Below are 18,558 nucleotides of genomic sequence, written 5' to 3'. Positions count from 1 at the left end.
TATTGGAGGCGAAACTGAAAACTCATTACACTCTTTTCAGCCTATGTAGGATTCGAACCCACATCCATGTGCAACAACACATTGCTCTGCCTTTTTGAGCTAATAGGCTTTAGAAGATCATTGAAGACTAAGAGTTGCAACTATACAATACTACAGAATATAATAATAAACACAACATTAAAGAACACCGGTATTCACAGCTTTTTTTTTATAGAAAAAAAGATATAGTGAAATGATAATACTCCGTAATAAGTATCCAAGTCACAAATATGATTGCAACGCCACAAAACGCATAAATTATGTAAGGCATTTAAAAAAAAAATACTTGGATTAAATATAGGGAGGAGTCTGAAGAGAATAAAAGTAATATAGTAGTGAAAGACAATCCTATACTTCAAACTTTAGCACTAAAACTCCCAAAATTTGAGTAAGAGAGCCGTGAGAATAATACATCTATGCAACGTTTTCAAATAAGAATAAAAATCTTAATTAAGGAGGGTTAAACATAAAACAATATAATGACTAGATGAGTTTTACTGAGGACATACATGTATAAATTATAGTGTTTTGATCAATAGTGAGCATATACCAGTCTGCTTCTTATCAACACTTGATTCACGCCCGTGTTGCTATCAATTAAGAACAGAAAAAATCATTGGTACACTAGACGTATAAAACTCGGTATTTGGTTTATAAAAAAAGAAACTACCACAGTACCACCTACAAGAGCGTAAATTCCACTTGAGACTGCAATAAGGAAGAACATACTATCTATAACGAATAGTACCAAAAATATATTTTTGGATGTATAGCTTAATAGGTCTAGCACTAGATAGAAAGAAGCACTAAATAATTGTCATGTTGGAATACCAAAAAACTACATACGGAGTAGTAGATTAAAAAGATAATTATACATTAGGTGATGCATAGTATTACCAGGATTTAGAAAGCGTGTAGGAGCTGATCCTAACAACTCATTGACATATATAACTACATAAGCATACATCCTTCTCCCGTCAAGAATTATTAATGTAGTTTGTTGTTCCTCTGCAGCCCTATATTGGCTCTGAACTTTACACGATAAGTAAATGGTACCAAAAATTGATAAAACTTCCATTAAACTCAAAGAGATTTGATATTTTTTTTTTTTTTTTAAACAAAGACTTTAGTTCTCTTCTTAGACTAAAGCAATTGGCAAGTTAAAGTTGGAATAATTGGTATAGCAGTATACGCCAGCATTTTCTTTTCTTACTCGAGGAGCTAAAGCAGCAAGAGGCAAGTCTAAGCTATAATTGCTCCAGGAAATGCATCAGTTCCTCCAAGTAACCTCACAATCACATATGCAAATACGTGCCACAGTTTTCGAATAAGTCTCCAAACAACAAACCCCTAAAGCCATCGCAATAAAACTACCATAGCATCGTAGTAATGATTCTACACTACATGAGCCCGAAAGAGATAGCTACTTCTAGCCAATCACCTTCTACATGAGTTGCTAGGAGAAAAACTAAAATACTAAAATACATCGTGTTCATTATTCAAGGCTAATGGACACCAAGTATTTAACAACTAAAATACTTATCAGTATCAATTCTAAACACTATCCCAGTGAAAAATAACTTCATTTTGGTTTCGAATTTCATAAAATTATGTCAATTTCACCAAAATTATACTACGTATCAATCAACCAACATGAATTCAACAAAGCCATATCCAAAACTTCTCAAATTTCTTAAAATTATGTCAACTTCACCAAAATTATACAAGTACTTCGTATCAATCAATCATTACGAATTCATCAAACACATGTCCAAAATTTCTTAAAATTATGTCGATTTCAACAAAAATATATGCTTTCGTATCAATCAATCAACATGAATTCAACCAAGACATATCCAAACAAAATTATACCCTAATTCAGAGAAATCGGTATGCCCGAAAAAAAACTAATCAATTAAACACATAAGAGAAGAGCTATTACCTGAGACAAATCTGTATCAGTTCTCAACCAACTGGAATTTCCCCAAATTGAAACCCTTTCTAAATCGGATTCTAACCCTAACAGACAATTCAGCATCAAAACTCGAAAATAACCAAGGAATGGGGAAAAGGTGAGAAGTTTTTTTTGGTAGGAAAGAGTGACTAGATTAGAAACTTAGGAAACCAGAATACAGCATGTTTAAATGTTATGTCAATCCGTGGACTATGGACCGTGGTGCACATAGAGCATGGTGCACCAAAAGAACATATATGCATAAGGAAAAGAACATGACAGTACGACCAAAGAACATGCGATATAATATTTCACTTTTTATTATAAATATAATATAGTATTTTACTATTTATTAAAAACCTAAATTAAAAAAAACACTCATGTTCTTTCCTCGTAACCAAATGTTCTTTCAATTATATACTAGTGTTCTTAAGGTGCACCATACTCTATGTGCACCATAAATTGCAAGTTCAGTTCAGTTCAGTTCAGTTTAATTCAATTCAATTTAACTTAATAATAATAATAATAATAATAATAATAATAATAATAATAATCTGATCTGATATGATATGGTCTGATCTGATCTGATCTAATCTGAACTTATTTTTTCTGGTCTGATCTATTCTGGTCTAATCTAATCTGATCTGATCTGATTAAATTTGAAATAAGTAATAAGGTCTTGAGACAAAGTGTCTGACTCGGAACTTCTCGGAAAAAGTTGGTATTTTGTCAACACACATTCTTATTTACATGAGGTGTACGATAAATATTGTACACCGAAGTTAAAGTTGACGTAAAATGTTTAAAAGTCACCATTATATATATGTAAAAGTTATCTACTTTTTAGTAATAAAATTTTTTGTTTTAATAAAAAAATATTTATTCAAAATCACTAATAATGTATAAAATTAATCATTTAACACTTTAAAATGTTTATCTATTAACTTTTTTTTTTTTTGTAATAGTATAAAAGTTAGAGAAAACTGAGTAAAAATTACAGAAAACTGAATTAAAGTTATGTTGGTGTACAATAAATTTATTGTACAACTTGTACAAACAAAACCTTTTGTTTTTTCAATGCTGTACATTTTTTTTTCACTCTTCTCTTTTACATTTCCGACCAGAACTTCCGACGACCGCCACCACCATTGCCACCACCATCACCAGCATCTCATCTCTCTGTATGAGTCTCTGTGATTCTCTCTCATTTTTTCTCACGCCAAAGGTAAGTCGCCGTCGTTTGAAGCCTAGTGCCAACCCTTTCCGCAGCTAAGTCGCATTTATTTCTCACGCAATGTCCCCAACCACCATTTTTCAAGATAAATATGGACTTCAAATTATTGAATTTTGACCATTAAAGTTATTGATCAATAACTTCAATTGCCAAAAACAACAATTTATTGTCTAGATTCATGATCACAGGAGAGTCAGTACGCAAATTCTTCTTCTTTTTTAAGGTATTGTTTCTGATATATGGAGTTTCCCATTTCTGTGGCGGGGTGGAATTAGTGTTATACTTGCTTCTTTTGAGTACTCCGTATAATTATTCTTGTGATTTAATTTTCTTTGATTATGTGCGAAGAACATGTAATTACGAATTAAAGTATACTATTTAAGAGTATTAAGATTGACCATTAGATTTCCAGCCAATTATTTATTTTTAATGCGTTTTAGTGACAATTTTATTTTGTTGGTGGGAAGGAGCCACGAGGTCAATACTATTAGGGGTGTTTGGTTTGCACGGTGGTATGGAATTGGAACTTGATTCTTAATACCATGTGTTTGGTTCCTATCGGAAATTAGTTTTTTTTTGTGTTTGAGGTATGAGTTTGAAACTCTTAAAATTACCAACCAAACAAATGGTATGGGCTTAGAACATATTAAACCTATATCTCATACCTAGAATTCATGAACCAAACACCCCTTAGTGATACAAATGAGAGAGGGAGTTCGAACCTATGACCTTCCCAGTCTTAACAGCTAGTGCAAGACATCATTGGTAAACTATAATTGTTGAACTTTGTAAATACGCTCCCATCTATTAAGTTGTTTAGGTATAGAAGTACTTGATTTAGTAGGTTTAAAAATTGTCAAGCGAATGCAAGTTAACACATACTTTGTGTACAACAAAGATTGATGGAAGGGAACTAGGGAAGTATAGGAAATCCAAGTGCCTATTTGGTTGAAATAAAAAAAAACCTGGAAGTGGAGGCTTTTTCTATGTTGATTAACTTTGTTTTCTTATATCATTAATTCATTATCATCCATTACACAATAAGAAAAGTAGATATTCAAGTAATGACACGAGGATAGCCGTGTTAGGAAGAATATAGCTGTGCATTTTGAAGGAAAGTACAGTTAAGAAAGCCTTGTTAGCAGTAGTGTAGAACTTTAGATGGATGGACTTATTTGTAACAAAACACCATTGTAAATTGTAAATTGTAAATTGTAATCATTCACCAATGCACTATTGTTCGTCCTTAAAATATCAAGATAATTTCCTACGTTTTCTTAAAACTTGTGTATAACATCCAAAGGTTATGAAATACAGTGAGTAAATATTGAAGATTTGGCATATTATAAGCATTCATACTGATAGTACAAGTGTGAGATAAAATAATTTATATTCTTGTATTGTTTTTTATTATTGATAAATTATGATCATTGTTAATTTGTTATTACTGTTTTTTATTCATTTGTTTTTTGTCGTATTTAATAGTAGCCGTTGAGATTAAGGTTGTTTGAGAAAATCGAAAATAGAACCATGTGCGACCTATCTCCACACTTGTTTGTGCCTTTAAACTCAGCTTTTGCCTTTCCATGACTCTGCATTGACTCAAAAGTGCTCACTATTACATTTTCATCCACCCACAACCGCAGTCTGCAAACTAACTCACTGTACTTTAAACTTGATCTTTTCCCCAGATGGCAGAAGCAATCATTTTACCTGTTGCAAAATCCATTCTTGAAAAACTGGCATCCTTTGCTGGTGACCTCGCAACTGATTATGTTGTTGAAGAGATCAAAGCAGCCAAGTCTGCTAAGAAAGATCTTAAGATCATAGCCGCGAAGATGGAAGCCATCTGTGCTGTCCTTGAAGATGCAGAGGAGAAGCAGTTCACTAACAAGGCTATGAAACTTTGGCTTAGAGATCTCAAGAGTGTTGTTTATGATATTGATGATCTCTTGGATGAAGTGGCATTTGATAGTTTGAAACGCAAGGTTAATGAAGGGGAGTTTCGCCGTCAGTTGAGGTACTATCTTTCCTCTTCAAATCCTGTCATTTTCAGCTTTCAGTTGAGTCGCAAAATAAAAGACCTCCGTGAAAAGCTAGAAAACATAGTAAGTAAGAAAAATGAATTTGGTTTGACTGAGCGTCCGGTTGAAACCTCAAGGGATGAGATCAGGGATCCTCTAGATGAGAGTGACTATGTGTATAAACTAGCTGTTATGGGAAGAGATGAGGCTAAGCAGGATATTATAAGAAAATTGTTAGCTTTCAATGATACTCGTCACCTATCCATGCTTCCTATAGTCGGAATGGGTGGGATAGGAAAAACCACTCTAGCTAAGTTAGTGTATAAGGACGTCCACCATTTTGATCTCAAGCTTTGGACGTGTATTTCAGACAAATTTCAAATACGCAAGATCATAGAGGACATTCTAGAAAATGGTAGTGGTGAAAATATATACAATCAAAGTTTTAACACATTGGTGAAAAAGCTCCATAGTTTGTTGAACGGTAAGAAGTACTTTCTTGTGTTGGATGATGTCTGGGTAGAAGACTTTGCGATGTGGGCCGAGCTAAGGAACGTGTTGTCAGTTGGTAAAGCTGGGAGTGTGATTTTGATCACCACAAGAAACCCCAAAGTTGCTTCCATTACTGAAACAACTGAGTCATATAATTTGGATTGTCTTCCTGATCATGTTTGTTGGTCAATTTTCAAACAATTGGCGTTTAATAAAGGTGAGGAAGACACATATCCAGATCTTTGTGATATTGGTAGGTCTATAATTAAGAAATGTCGTGGCATCCCACTTGTTGTGAAAAGTTTGGGTAGTTTGTTAAGAAATGAGAGGAACATGCAAGAATGGAAACGAATTAATTGTATGGATAGTTTTATCGAGCTAAATCAGCATTATGATAAAGTCATGCAACTTTTAAAATTAAGTTATGATAAACTTCCATCCCACTTAAAACCATGTTTCGCTCATATGTCATTGTATGTGAAGGATAGGGATCTTTCTACAAATTATGTATCACATGTTTGGAGTGCACTTGGTTTGCTTCCGCTGAGAAATAGAAACAAAGATATCGAAGACTCGGGATACTCTTACTTCATGGAACTGGTATCTAAGTCCCTTATTCAAGAACCGACAAGTCACTGTCTTGGAAATTATTGCAATAGTAGAATGCATGATCTGTTGCACGATCTAGCTGTGAAAATTTTGGGAGAAGAGTTAATTGTCGTTGTAAATAAGGATAAGCTGGTAGTTTCAGAATTTACAAGGCATATTGTTTGGGGATACAACAATTCTATTAGTTTACAAGACCAGGAATTTCCTAAAGAGCTTCTCAAAGCCATTAACCTTCGAACATTCCTATTGGGTTATCGGATGAATCAGCCTATGAGTCAAGCCTTTCTTGAAGGGATTATATCCAGTTTTAGCTGCTTACGCTTATTGGATCTACAGAGTAGTTGTTTTGAGGAGTTGCCAAGGTCGATTGGGAACTTGAAGCACTTGAGATATCTAGACTTGTCGTGTAATCCCATCATCAAATCACTTCCAAATACAATATGCAATCTATTGTACTTGGAAACATTTTGTATCCATGGATGTGAGCAATTACAGGAGCTACCCAGGAATATACATAAATTGCAAAGCTTAAAGAAATTCATAGCGACAACATGCCAAGTGAGCTTAGTTGGCACCAAATTCATTGAATTGAGTTCTCTACAAATCTTGTGTTTGATTTCATGTAAGCAACTGATATCGTTGTGGGATGATGATAATGTTGGGCGTCTCACTTCGCTCCTTAGCTTGGTTATCATTAACTGTCCAAAATTAACAAGTCTTCCAAACAGTATGAAGTTTCTTGCTGGCCTTAAATTTTTACAAATAGATAATTGTGAAGAGCTAGATTTAGATAAAGGAGAGGGGCTTCAAGGCCTTCATAGCCTCCGCGCATTGTTCATCTGTCATATGAAGTTGTCAAATCTGCCACAGGGTATTCAATCTGCCACAACTTCCCTTCAAAATCTCATAATCATAGGTTGCAGAAATTTGGTGGAACTTCCAGATTGGTTGCATTGTTTTACCTCTCTCAGATCATTTAAAGTTGAAGATTGTCCTAATCTGTTGGGTTTGCCCCAATCAATCTGCCGCATCACTTCTCTGCAAAAGCTCTTTTTCAAGGGCTGCCCAGCCTTGTCAAAACGATGCGCGGTACCAAATGGAGAAGATTTCTATCTGATAAATCATGTCCCCAAACTCATGCTTGATGGCGTTCGTTTCTTTCCACAACAAGTCACCGAAAAAGGTTTCAGTCTCTTCACTCATAGTTGATTAATTACTGTATGTATTTCACTCCTGATAAACCTTTTTGGGAATGCAATGTTGTGATACTGGATAGTGTTAGTAGTTAGTCACTTGGTTCATATCTTGGTGAATTTCGCGGGTATCCCTAGAGTTAGGTGTACCTAAGACTATTTGTTACTCATTTGCTTACTTAGTTGAGCAAAAAAGTAACTCAAATCAGCAAATGACAATTGGTAAAAGGTACACCCGGTTGTATGTAGCTCTACATGCAACCGGGTAGTTTTGGTTTTTAACCCCTCAAAAAGCACAATTTTATAGTTTAAAGCATATTTTTACAGGTTAAAGTACATTTTTATTGCTTAAAAGCAGATACATTTCAAAAGAACACATTGTTAGTACAAAAGAACATACGAGCGCGAAGAATTTGAGAGGATATGTAAACTGATGTTGGTTGCTCATCTTTTAAGTTTAGGTTCTTTTCCCAATTGGAAGAAGATATTCAATATCATAATTTTTGAAAAACATATGTGCATTAAAATTGTAAAAATGTGTTTTTAAACTGAAAACTGTGCTTTTAAACTGAAAATGTGCTTTTAAACTGAAAAATATGCTTTTTTTGAGGGATTAAAAAATACAAAACGATCCGGTTGCATGTAGAACTACATACAACCGGGTGTACCTAATAATTTGTGAGCAAATGAGAACCACTGTAGCTTTGGCTATGCTTTGCTAGCACTAGGTGTACCCGTTAACGAGTGTATAGGATGGAAGTTCTCATGTTAAAGATAAGGCTTATAAGGGGGATTATGCTATAATTAAATAATAAGATAATACCGTTTTTTACTATTTGATAATCACATAATTTTTGTGCACTGACGAGATTTCCGGTTAATTGTTGTACAGATTCGTGATCACTAATTTCTCAATCTTCCAGTTGGAGCAAAGTTTTGGTCTAATTGCTGAGTGAAGATGGATTTTTTACATGGCGGATTAAAACAAACGGCTGTGTTCACTCGAGACTGAAGGTAAATGTCCAAGGATTAATTGTGTGTAGATGCCCTTGTTGATGTGAGTCAAATCCTATTTTTGTATAATATCTGTGTATGATACTATTATATTATCTATATTTTGAATGTTTTATAGGGAGTTGCATGGTTTTACCTTACTCTTAAAGTGAGGGCTTTACATGTGATTAGCTTTAAGCAACTGATATCGTTACGTTGTGGGGCGATTGTAATGTTGGGCACCTCACTCCCCTCCGACAGTTAGTTATCATTAACTGTCCAAAATTGAGATGTCTTCTAAACAGCATGAAGTTTTTTGTTGGTCTCAATTTGTTACAAATAAGATGACTGTGAAGAGCCATATATGGACAAGGGTTAAGGCCTTCAAACCCCCATGTATTGTTCATCTGTCATATAGGGTATTCAATCTCCAATCTCTCTTCAAAATCTCATAATCATAGCCTCATAGGTTGTGAAAATTTGGTGGACTTTCCAGACTGGTTGATTCTTTTAGCCTCATTACAGGTATTGTATAATCTGTTGGATTGAGCAAGAACTCTACATCAACGGCTGACCGCACCTGTCAAAAAGATGCACTGTACCAACAGGAGAACACTACTCTCTAATAGGACACATCTCCGAAATCTGACTAAACGGAGTTCATTTTACTCCAAATAAAGTCAGTGAATCAGGTCCCAGTTTCTATACTCACTAGTAATCTGTTAATTCTTATTTTCTCTTCTGATAACTTTAGTATTTCTCCAGTATGTTACTTTTTAAATTTAAAATTTCTGTAACACGTCTGTTCTTTGAGCGGTTAAGTATTTGTAGTTACAATGCCTCTGTTACCCTATTGATTGATAGAAGGATAAGTTTTTGTGCGTTGATGAGATTTACCATTAATTGTTGTACAGATTTGTGAGCACTACTTCTCAACTCACCAGTTGGAGAGAAGTTTTGGTCTCATGGAAGATTGGTGTTTAATATGCATGGTTAGTTAAAAGCAGCGGCTAGCTAACCGAAGACTGAAGGCAAAATGTGCAAGGAGCAGATTGTAAGCATATGCCTTTATTGATGTGAGTCAAGTCCAATTTCCGTACAACATAGTGTCTGACGATATATTATGTTAATAATGTTATCCAGAAAGAAAATAGGGTAGTATGAGTTTGATTAGCTTTAATTTATTATTTTACTGATCCAATAGACAGTCGTCCAGTCGTGTATGCACGACAACTTGCATTGCAATATCAAACAATTTTAAGATTCAACAAAACATTTCCTATTAGTTTGGTATCCTAAATAATTAATTAGCTTCATTGTCTTTTGACCAATGCACCGTATTAGCTTTGTTTATGTGATTAGATAGGGCCGGCATAACATTATTTGTTCAGCAAGCATGTGCGGACAAGCCATTTACACACTCATTTTCATTATCCATTTGGTGATTGATTGCTGCTGTGTTATGATACGTAGTCACATGTATAGAGTTAAGTTAAGAGAGTCAACGAATCATTGTCATTAGGGACACACAATCATGAAATAAAAAAATCTCCATTATTAGTGACAAACAATCATGAAATAAACAAATCACCATTATACAGGAGCTTTTCTGGAAAATGCAAGTGATTCCAGAATTGGAATACATGAATAAGTTAAATGGAATAATTAAAGGGTGGTTGTGTCTAGTCTATAAACAGTTTTAGTTTCTTCAATTCCTTGATATATCTCTAATCTCTTCTCCTTACACAGAAAATGGCCGAAGCAATCATTTTGCCTATGGCGAAACTCATTCTGGGAAAGATCGCTTCTGGTCCAAGTGATCTTGTCTATACATATGTTACTGAAGAGATAAAAGGTGCAAAGTCAGCTAAGAAGGATCTTAAGATCATAGCCGACAAAATGGAGGCCATTTGTGCTGTTCTTGAAGATGAAGAGGAGGAGTTTTCCAATAAGGCTAACAAAATTTGGCTAAGAGATCTCAAGAGTATTGTTTATGATATTGATGACCTCTTGGATGAAGTGGCCTTTGATGCGTTGCAGCGCAGAGTTAATCAAGGCTACTTTGGGCGCCAGCTCAGGTACTACCTTTCCTCTTCGAATCCTCTCATTTCACGCTTTGATTTGAGTCACAAAATAGAAAGCCTCCGTAAAAAGCTAGAAATCATAGTAGCTAAGAAAAATGAGTTTGATTTGACTAAACGTCCAGTTAAAGCCTCAAAGGTTGAGATTAGGGATCCTTTCGATGAATGTGATTATGTGTATGAACCGGCTATTATTGGAAGAAATGAGGCTAAGCAGGATATAATAAGTAAACTGACAGCTCTTGGTGATGCTAGTGAGCTGTCTGTTTTTTCTATAGTTGGGATGGGTGGGATTGGGAAAACTGCATTAGCTAAGTTGGTGCATCATGATGTCCCTAACTTTGATCTCAAGCTATGGGTATGTGTTTCAGACAAGTTTCACATACCCAAGATCATAGAGGACATTTTGAAAGCTGGTACGGGTGACAATACACCAAACCAAGATATGAGTATGTTGGTGAAAAAGCTCGGGAATTTGTTGAATGGAAAAAAATACTTTCTTGTGTTAGATGATGTCTGGGTAGAAGAAATTGATGAGTGGAGAAAGCTGAAGAACCTGCTAGCAGTTGGTAAATCAGGGAGTTCAATTTTGACAACTACAAGACTTGCCAACGTTGCTCTCATGGCTGAGACAATGGAGTCTTATAACTTGGATTGTCTTTCAGATCATGTTTGTTGGTCAATTTTCAAGCAATTGGCTTTTAAGGAAGGTGAGGATGGCAGATATCCGAATCTTCATGCTATTGGCTGGTGCATTGTTAAGAAATGTCGTGGTATCCCACTTGTCGTGAAATGTTTAGGGAATTTGTTAAGAAGTGAGAGGGACGACCGAGAATGGCTACGAATTTGTAATTTGGATAGTTTTACTGAGCTAAATCAACACTATGATAAAGTCTTGCAGCTTTTAAAATTAAGTTATGACAAGCTTCCCCCTCATTTAAAACCATGTTTTGCTTTTATGTCATTACTTGTAAAGGATGTAAATTTTTTTACGACTATTATACCATATATGTGGAGTGCACTTGGTTTGTTGCCACTAGAATATAGAAATAAGGATATTGAAGATTTGGGGTACTCTTACTTCTTGCAAATGGTATCGAAGTCCCTTCTTCAAGATCCGAGTCCTCACGTTAATGGAATGTTCTGCTTGTGTAAAATGCATCATCTTTTGCATGATCTCGCTGTGAAAATACTGGGTGAAGAGTTAGTATTTATTGTTAATCCAGATAAGCTGATAGTTTCAGAATTTGCAAGGCATATTGTTTGGGGATACGACTGTACAAATACTCTAAAAGATCAAGGATTTCCTACTGAGCTTCTCAAAGCTAAGAAATGCAGAACATTCCGATTTGGTTATCCAATGAATCAGCATATAAGTCAATCCTTTCTTGAGGGGATCATATCTCATTTCAGTTGCTTACGCATATTAGAACTTCAATATAGTTCGTTTGAGAAGTTGCCAAGTTCGATTGGGAACCTAAAGCACTTGAGATATCTTGACTTGTCATATAATCCTATCATTAAATCATTCCCAAATACAATATGCAAGCTCTTAAATTTGGAAACATTACTTGTCCACGGGTGTGAGCAGTTAAAAGAGCTGCCGAGGGATGTACATCAACTACAAAGCTTAAGGAATTTCATGGTGACAACTTGCCAAGTGAGTTTAGGGAGTAGATTCATGGAATTGAGTTCTCTACAATCCTTGTCTTTTCATTCATGTAAGAGATTGATATCGTTGTGGGATAATGGTAATGTTGGGCACCTCACTTCCCTGCGAAGCTTGTTCATTTACGACTGTCCAGAATTAACAAGTCTTCCAAACAGTATCAAGTACCTTCAAAAATTACAAATAAAGAATTGTGAAGAGCTAGATTTTGACAAGGGGGAGGGCCTTGAAGGCCTCCAAAGCTTGCGATTATTGTACATCAGTAATCTGAAATTGACAAGGCTACCAAATGATATACAATCAGCTGCAGCTTCTCTTCAACATCTCTCAGTCGAGAATTGTTTAGGTTTGGTGGAGCTTCCATATTGGTTGCATCGTTTTGCCTCTCTTCGTACCATTGAAATTATATATTGTCGTAACTTGTTGAGTTTGCCCAAGACAATTAGCCACCTCATTTCTCTGCAAGAACTCAAAATCAAGGGTTGCCCGCACCTATCAAAAAGATGTGGTGTACCAGGCGGAGAAGACTACTCGTTGGTACAACATGTCCCCAAATTCGAGCTTGATGAAGTTTGTTTTCTTACAAAGTAAAGTCAATAAAAAAGGTACAACATGTCACTATTTTATTTTTGTTTTTCCTAAAGTGGTCTTTGTGTGATTCCAAATCATTAGTGATTATTTTTTTTAATAAAGAATTGGATTGGAGGTTGGTTTTTATGCATTGAAGACTATGATGAGATTTTCAATTTATTCTTGTACAGATTTGTTGCACCATTTTCTCAACTCTCCTGTTGGAGATAAGTTTTGGTCTCATTGCTGAGTACCTGAAGATGAGTGTTTTACTTGGTTGGTGAAAAGCAATGGCTAGACTTATTTGAAGATTGAAGGCAAAATGTTCAAGGAAAAAACCGTGTACATGCGGATGTCTTTGTTGATGTGAGTCAAGTCGTGTTTCTATAAAACATAGTGGTTGATGCTATTATGTTATCTATCCTTTAAACGCTTTCTAGAGAGTTACATGGTTTTATCTTACTCAAACTAAGGGTATTACGTGTAACCAATTTTATAGTCCGTAGCTTTTAATTTTGTTTAGTTGCTTGTTTGTTAGGGCTTAATGGTTTCTTCCAGTTGCATAATTTAATTGATAGGCCAATTTGATATCATCAATTAAGCTATTATGGTTTCAAGTTGTGTTAAGCCCTGTTTGTTTCACGGTTGGGAAACAAGTTCATTGTACTTATGAAGTGGTTATTGTAATAAGCATTGCACTTGATTGAATTGAACTTGTGCATTTAAGCATTGCTTAATCATCTACTCCTTACATTATTTTCTCGAGGGATGAAGAAGTTTGAATTCGTTAATTAGTGTTGGATTGTTGGAACAACAGTAGAGATTCATGCTCTGTTCAGTCTGTAGTTTATTGCAATAGCCCGTTTTAAGGCGATTTCTATTAAATGTTAACTATGTTTTAGATTAATTGCCTTCTAAATTGATTTAGAAAATATGACTTAGATCTAATAAACATGTATGGAGTATAGGTAAATTTTAAATTTTCTCTTATATTACTAAATGAGAAAATTGGTTGTCAAGTTATTTGTTAAACTATATTTGCAGGTTCTGAATTGATTAAGCTGTTATGGATACTTGGGCTATAGTGTTCAGGTTGGTTTGTTTCTCAGTTGTTAGGCTAGTTTACTCATCCTAGTTATCAGAAACAAATTTTCAATTGAAGTGATATATTTTTCGGTTTAATTTCCAACATAAAAAGCTAAACAAAATTTCTGATTTATTGAACCTGATCTGTATTAGCTTTGTTTATGCAAGAGTGCATGACATAAACTGTTGATCTAGCATGTGTGGGCACACCATTAATCTTTATTATCCATTTAGGAACGGAAGGAGTATGTATAGTATAAATTGATATTTTAGTTTGAATTTATACTAATTAACTGACTTATTTGTCTCTGGTTCATTGATTCTGATCTAAGCTTTGTTTATGCATTATATTATTTACTGATGAAGTGTGGACAAGCCATTAATTTTTATTATCCATTTAGTTGTGACATAGTCACATGTGAGTTAAACCAAGAGTCAACTGACTGGATTATAATTAAATTTTTATTTTCCGCGTTTAATTAAACAAATCACCATTATTAGCCACAAACAATCATGTAATAGCTCTTCTGGAAAACAACCAAGAAATAAGAATACATGAATATGTTAATGGAATGATTAGGAGGTTGCTGTATGCCTGTGCCTATAAACAGATTAAGTTGCTTCCTTGATTCATTTGTTATTTGTTAAACACAAAATGGCCGAAGCAATCATTTTGCCTATTGCAAAACTTGTTCTTGGAAAGATTGCTTCTGGTCCAGGTGATCTTGTCTATACATATGTTACTGAAGAGATAAAAGGTGCAAAGTCAGCTAAGAAAGATCTCAAGATCATAGCCGACAAGATGGAGGCCATTTGCGCTGTTCTGGAAGATGAAGAGCAGGAGCTTGCCAGTAAAGCTAACAAAATTTGGCTAAGAGATCTCAAGAGCATTGTTTATGATATTGATGACCTCTTGGATGAAGTGGCCTTTGATGCTTTGCAGCGCAGAGTTAATCAAGGCTACTTTAGTCTCCAGCTCAGGTACTACCTTTCCTCTTCGAATCCTCTCATTTCACGCTTTGATTTGAGTCAGAAAATAGAAAGCCTCCGTAAAAAGCTAGAAATCATAGTAGCTAAGAAAAATGAGTTTGATTTGACTAAGCGTCCAGTTAAAGCCTCAAAGGTTGAGATTAGGGATCCTTTAGATGAATGTGCTTATGTATATGAGCCGGCTATTATTGGAAGAAATGAGGCTAAGCAAGATATTATAGACAGATTGATAGGTGTTAACGTGGTTAGTGATCTCTCTGTTCTTCCTGTAGTGGGGATGGGTGGGATTGGAAAAACAACATTGGCTAAGTTAGTTCATAGAGATATCCACCAACACTTTGATCTCAAGTTGTGGGCATGTGTGTCCAACAAGTTTGATATTTGTAAGATTATAGAGGACATTCTAAAAGATGGTGGTTGTGATAGTATAGTGAACCACGATTTGAATACATCGTTAAAAAGGCTCCATCAGTTGTTGGACGGGAAAAAGTACTTTCTTGTGTTGGATGATGTTTGGGTGGATGATATTGCAGTTTGGACAGAGTTTAAGAATATGTTGGCAATCGGTGATGCAGGGAGCGTGGTTTTGATCACTACAAGGAACATAGAAGTCGCGTCTATTACTCAAACTATGGAGCCATATGACTTGGACGAGCTTCCATTTCATGTTTGTTGGTCCATATTTAAGCAATTAGCATTTAAGGAAGGCGAGGAAGCAACATATCAGTATCTTTACGAGATTGGGAAGTCTATTGTTGCGAAATGTTGTGGCATCCCACTGGTTGTGAAAAATTTGGGGAGTTTGTTAAGAAGAAACAGGGATGAACAAGAGTGGCATCGAATTAATAGTATGAATAGCTTTACTGAGTTGAATCATCAGTATGATAAGGTGATGAAAGTCTTGAAATATAGTTATGATACACTTCCGTCCCACTTAAAATCATGTTTCGTTTACATGTCGTTGTATGTGAAAGATTTGCATCTTTCCGCGTGGCATATACCATATATGTGGAGCACGCTTGGTCTGTTATCTTATGGTGGAAACAAAGATATTGTAAGTTGGGGTTACTCTTATCTCATGGAGCTGGTATCAAAGTCCCTTGTTGAAGAACCAAGTTTTCAGATAAATGGATTGCTTAGTGAGTGTAAAATGCATGATCTTTTGCACGATTTAGCTGAGAATATTATCGGGGAAGAGTTGGCTGTCGTAACTCAGGAAAACATCTCAGTTTCAGAATTTACTAGGCATATAGTGTGGGGATATGAGAGTTCTAATAGTTTAAAAGATGCTAAATTTCCTCAAGAGCTTCTCGCAGCCAAGAACGCCCGGACCTTTCGACTTGGGTATAGAATAAATTATCTAAGTCGGTCTTTTCTTGAAGGGATCATAACACATCTTAATCGCTTACGCATCCTAGAACTTGGTGGAAGTTCGTTTGAGAAATTGCCAACATCGATTGGCAATTTGAAGCATTTAAGGTTTATTGATTTGTCAGAGAATCCTATAATTAAATCTCTTCCAAATACAATATGTAAGCTGTTGAATCTGGAAGCATTCTACCTTGACGGATGTGAGCAGTTAAAGGAGTTGCCTAGGGGTTTATACCAGCTGCAAAGCTTAAGGAATTTCACAGTGACAACATGCCAGATGAGCTTAATTGACACCAAATTTCACAAATTAAGATGTTTACAATACTTGTGGTTTGCATCATGCCAGAGATTGTCAACTTTATGGGATAATGAAGGACTCACTTCTCTACGATCATTGATCATCGAGAACTGTCCCAAATTGACATGTCTTCCAGATAGCATGAAGTTTTTTGTTTGCCTTAGGACATTAGAAATAGAAAATTGTCAAGAGTTGAGTTTTGTGAAAGGGGAATGCTTCAAAGGCTTACAAAGCCTTAGGACCTTGAGCATAATCGGGGTTCCAAAGTTAGTGAGTCTGCCACTTGATATACAATCTGCTGCAGAGTCTCTTGAATATTTATACATTGCAAATTGTGGAGGTTTGGTGGAGCTTCCGGAATGTTTACGACATTTTGGCTCTCTTCGAAAATTCAGAATCAAAGAATGCCATAATTTATTAGCATTGCCTACAGGATTTTGCTATCTTAAATCTCTGCAAGAATTCTGGATTTTGAATTGTCGGTACCTATCAAAAAGATGTGCTATACCAACTGGAGAAGACTTCTCTCTGATAAGACATGTCCCTAAAATATGGCTTGACGGTATTCAGTACACTAAGCGAAGTAAATGACTGAGCAGGTATTATTTCATTTCTATTTTCACTTTTGATACGATGTAGTATCCCCTGCATTGTTTTCCATAATTCTCAATGATTTAGAAATTGTGTGTATGTCTTGATTGAATGACAATGTTGTTCTTGTTGTCCTAAAAGGCATTAAAAACTGTTATTTTTGTGCAGATGTATCACTTGCTACTGATGTTGCCCAAGGAACCATCAAATGCTTAAGAGGACATGCATTTATCCTCCTTAATGTGCTATTGCCTTTGCTTTGAACTTTGAAGATCGATATGCACCATTCTCGATCTGGTGGGAGCGAGCTAGTAAGATACGGTTCCCAGATGCATTATATTGGAAAATTTACAATCTGAATGCCCAGGGAAGAACATGGGAGTTGGGATGAAATTACAGGCAGGGGGCTAGTGAAGAATTATGATATTGGGTTTGATTCAAGTGTGTAATTGTTGTCTCTTTGCTATGCCTATGCAGAAAGTAGGGGTTCTGTGGTTCTGCTATGCATGTACCCGGGTTGCACATAGTCACATAGAATTATGTTCATTCAAATTTCAAAGTCATATTTCTATTTGTTGCAAAATCTTAAAATAAGCAAAAATATACCTTTAAGGTGACACCTATCTAGGGGACACAAATATTCCCGGGTTGCACATAGCTAGTCACATAGAATTACTTTACTTGGCTCTTACATGATTAAACATACGTTTATTTTTTTTGTAAATATCTTTTGAGCATCATTTTTTCTAGAGGTACATGAGAGAAAAATAGATCCAGCAATGCTAGTTTCGATTCTTTAAGGATATTTGACACAAATAAAATAAAATAAAATTGCAATTTAATTTAGGCACAAACAAAAAATTATCAAGAGCTAATCCACCCTCCAAAGTCACAGAGCCATATTAATTTGAATTCGCCGTCTGACCATCCGGTAACACTACCGGGCAATTTCCAAATCTGGTGATAATTCTTAATATTGAAATATGCGTCACGTGATTAGAGGCTCCAGTGTCAACAATCCATCGTAATTCTATATGACCTTGCAATCTAGACTTAGGCTAGACAAAACGTCCATAATTTGTTGTACTTGGGCGCTCGAAACACCCGCAATCCCTTGCATAGCTGCTGCCGTGAGTACCTCCTTATCTTTAGCCATTAAAAAGGGATAGATTTAGTTGTTTGGAGCATTGAATGATGGCGGAGATGATTTGAAGGATGGCAGATTGGCAGTGGCCACACTTTGTCGAAGATGGAGATAGTTGTAGTCATTTATCGCCGGAGGTGGAGCGTCGAACTATTGATGACCAGAGACGAAATAATGTCCGAAGTATTTTCCAATTTGGACCAACAATAAAATGAATTAA

General features: G+C 35.5%; 2 protein-coding genes across 3 annotated transcripts; both read left to right on the top strand.

Annotated features, from left to right (window-relative positions):
- The first annotated feature begins 3,077 nt into the window (after positions 1-3,077).
- Positions 3,078-17,918, top strand: LOC110778944 (uncharacterized). Its single transcript, XM_056839006.1, has 9 exons — positions 3,078-3,450; positions 4,919-7,535; positions 7,629-7,684; positions 8,678-8,767; positions 9,453-9,530; positions 10,288-12,858; positions 13,050-13,134; positions 14,562-17,202; positions 17,363-17,918. Exons 1-8 carry the CDS (start codon positions 3,406-3,408, stop codon positions 17,192-17,194), a joined length of 8,175 nt encoding a protein of 2,724 aa, XP_056694984.1. The 5' UTR covers positions 3,078-3,405; the 3' UTR covers positions 17,195-17,202; positions 17,363-17,918.
- On the top strand, positions 9,456-13,548 carry LOC110779338 (putative disease resistance protein RGA1). Of its 2 annotated transcripts, none has more exons than XM_056840100.1 (3): positions 9,456-9,614; positions 10,288-12,893; positions 13,050-13,548. In XM_056840100.1, exon 2 carries the CDS (start codon positions 10,291-10,293, stop codon positions 12,877-12,879), a length of 2,589 nt encoding a protein of 862 aa, XP_056696078.1. In that variant the 5' UTR covers positions 9,456-9,614; positions 10,288-10,290; the 3' UTR covers positions 12,880-12,893; positions 13,050-13,548. The 2 variants fall into 2 exon arrangements, with proteins under 2 accessions (XP_056696078.1, XP_056696079.1); XM_056840101.1 differs by lacking the exon at positions 9,456-9,614 and adding an exon at positions 10,136-10,210.
- Positions 17,919-18,558: the final 640 nt, after the last annotated feature.

The sequence above is a fragment of the Spinacia oleracea genome, chromosome 3 (assembly GCF_020520425.1).
Source record: "Spinacia oleracea cultivar Varoflay chromosome 3, BTI_SOV_V1, whole genome shotgun sequence".
NCBI lineage: Eukaryota > Viridiplantae > Streptophyta > Magnoliopsida > Caryophyllales > Amaranthaceae > Spinacia > Spinacia oleracea.
The sequence above is the reverse complement of the archived record's forward strand: the minus strand, read 5'-3'. Positions and strand labels throughout refer to the sequence as shown.

Bases quoted from the DNA above. Each gene is read 5' to 3' on its own strand.
- LOC110778944 (XM_056839006.1), top strand. From the start codon at position 3,406: ATGATCACAGGAGAGTCAGTACGCAAATTCTTCTTCTTTTTTAAG. The intron at 3,451-4,918 runs GTATTGTTTCTG...TCTTTTCCCCAG, and splicing joins AATTCTTCTTCTTTTTTAAG to ATGGCAGAAGCAATCATTTT. The intron at 12,859-13,049 runs GTTTGTTTTCTT...ATTCTTGTACAG, and splicing joins CCAAATTCGAGCTTGATGAA to ATTTGTTGCACCATTTTCTC.
- LOC110779338 (XM_056840100.1), top strand. From the start codon at position 10,291: ATGGCCGAAGCAATCATTTTGCCTATGGCGAAACTCATTCTGGGAAAG.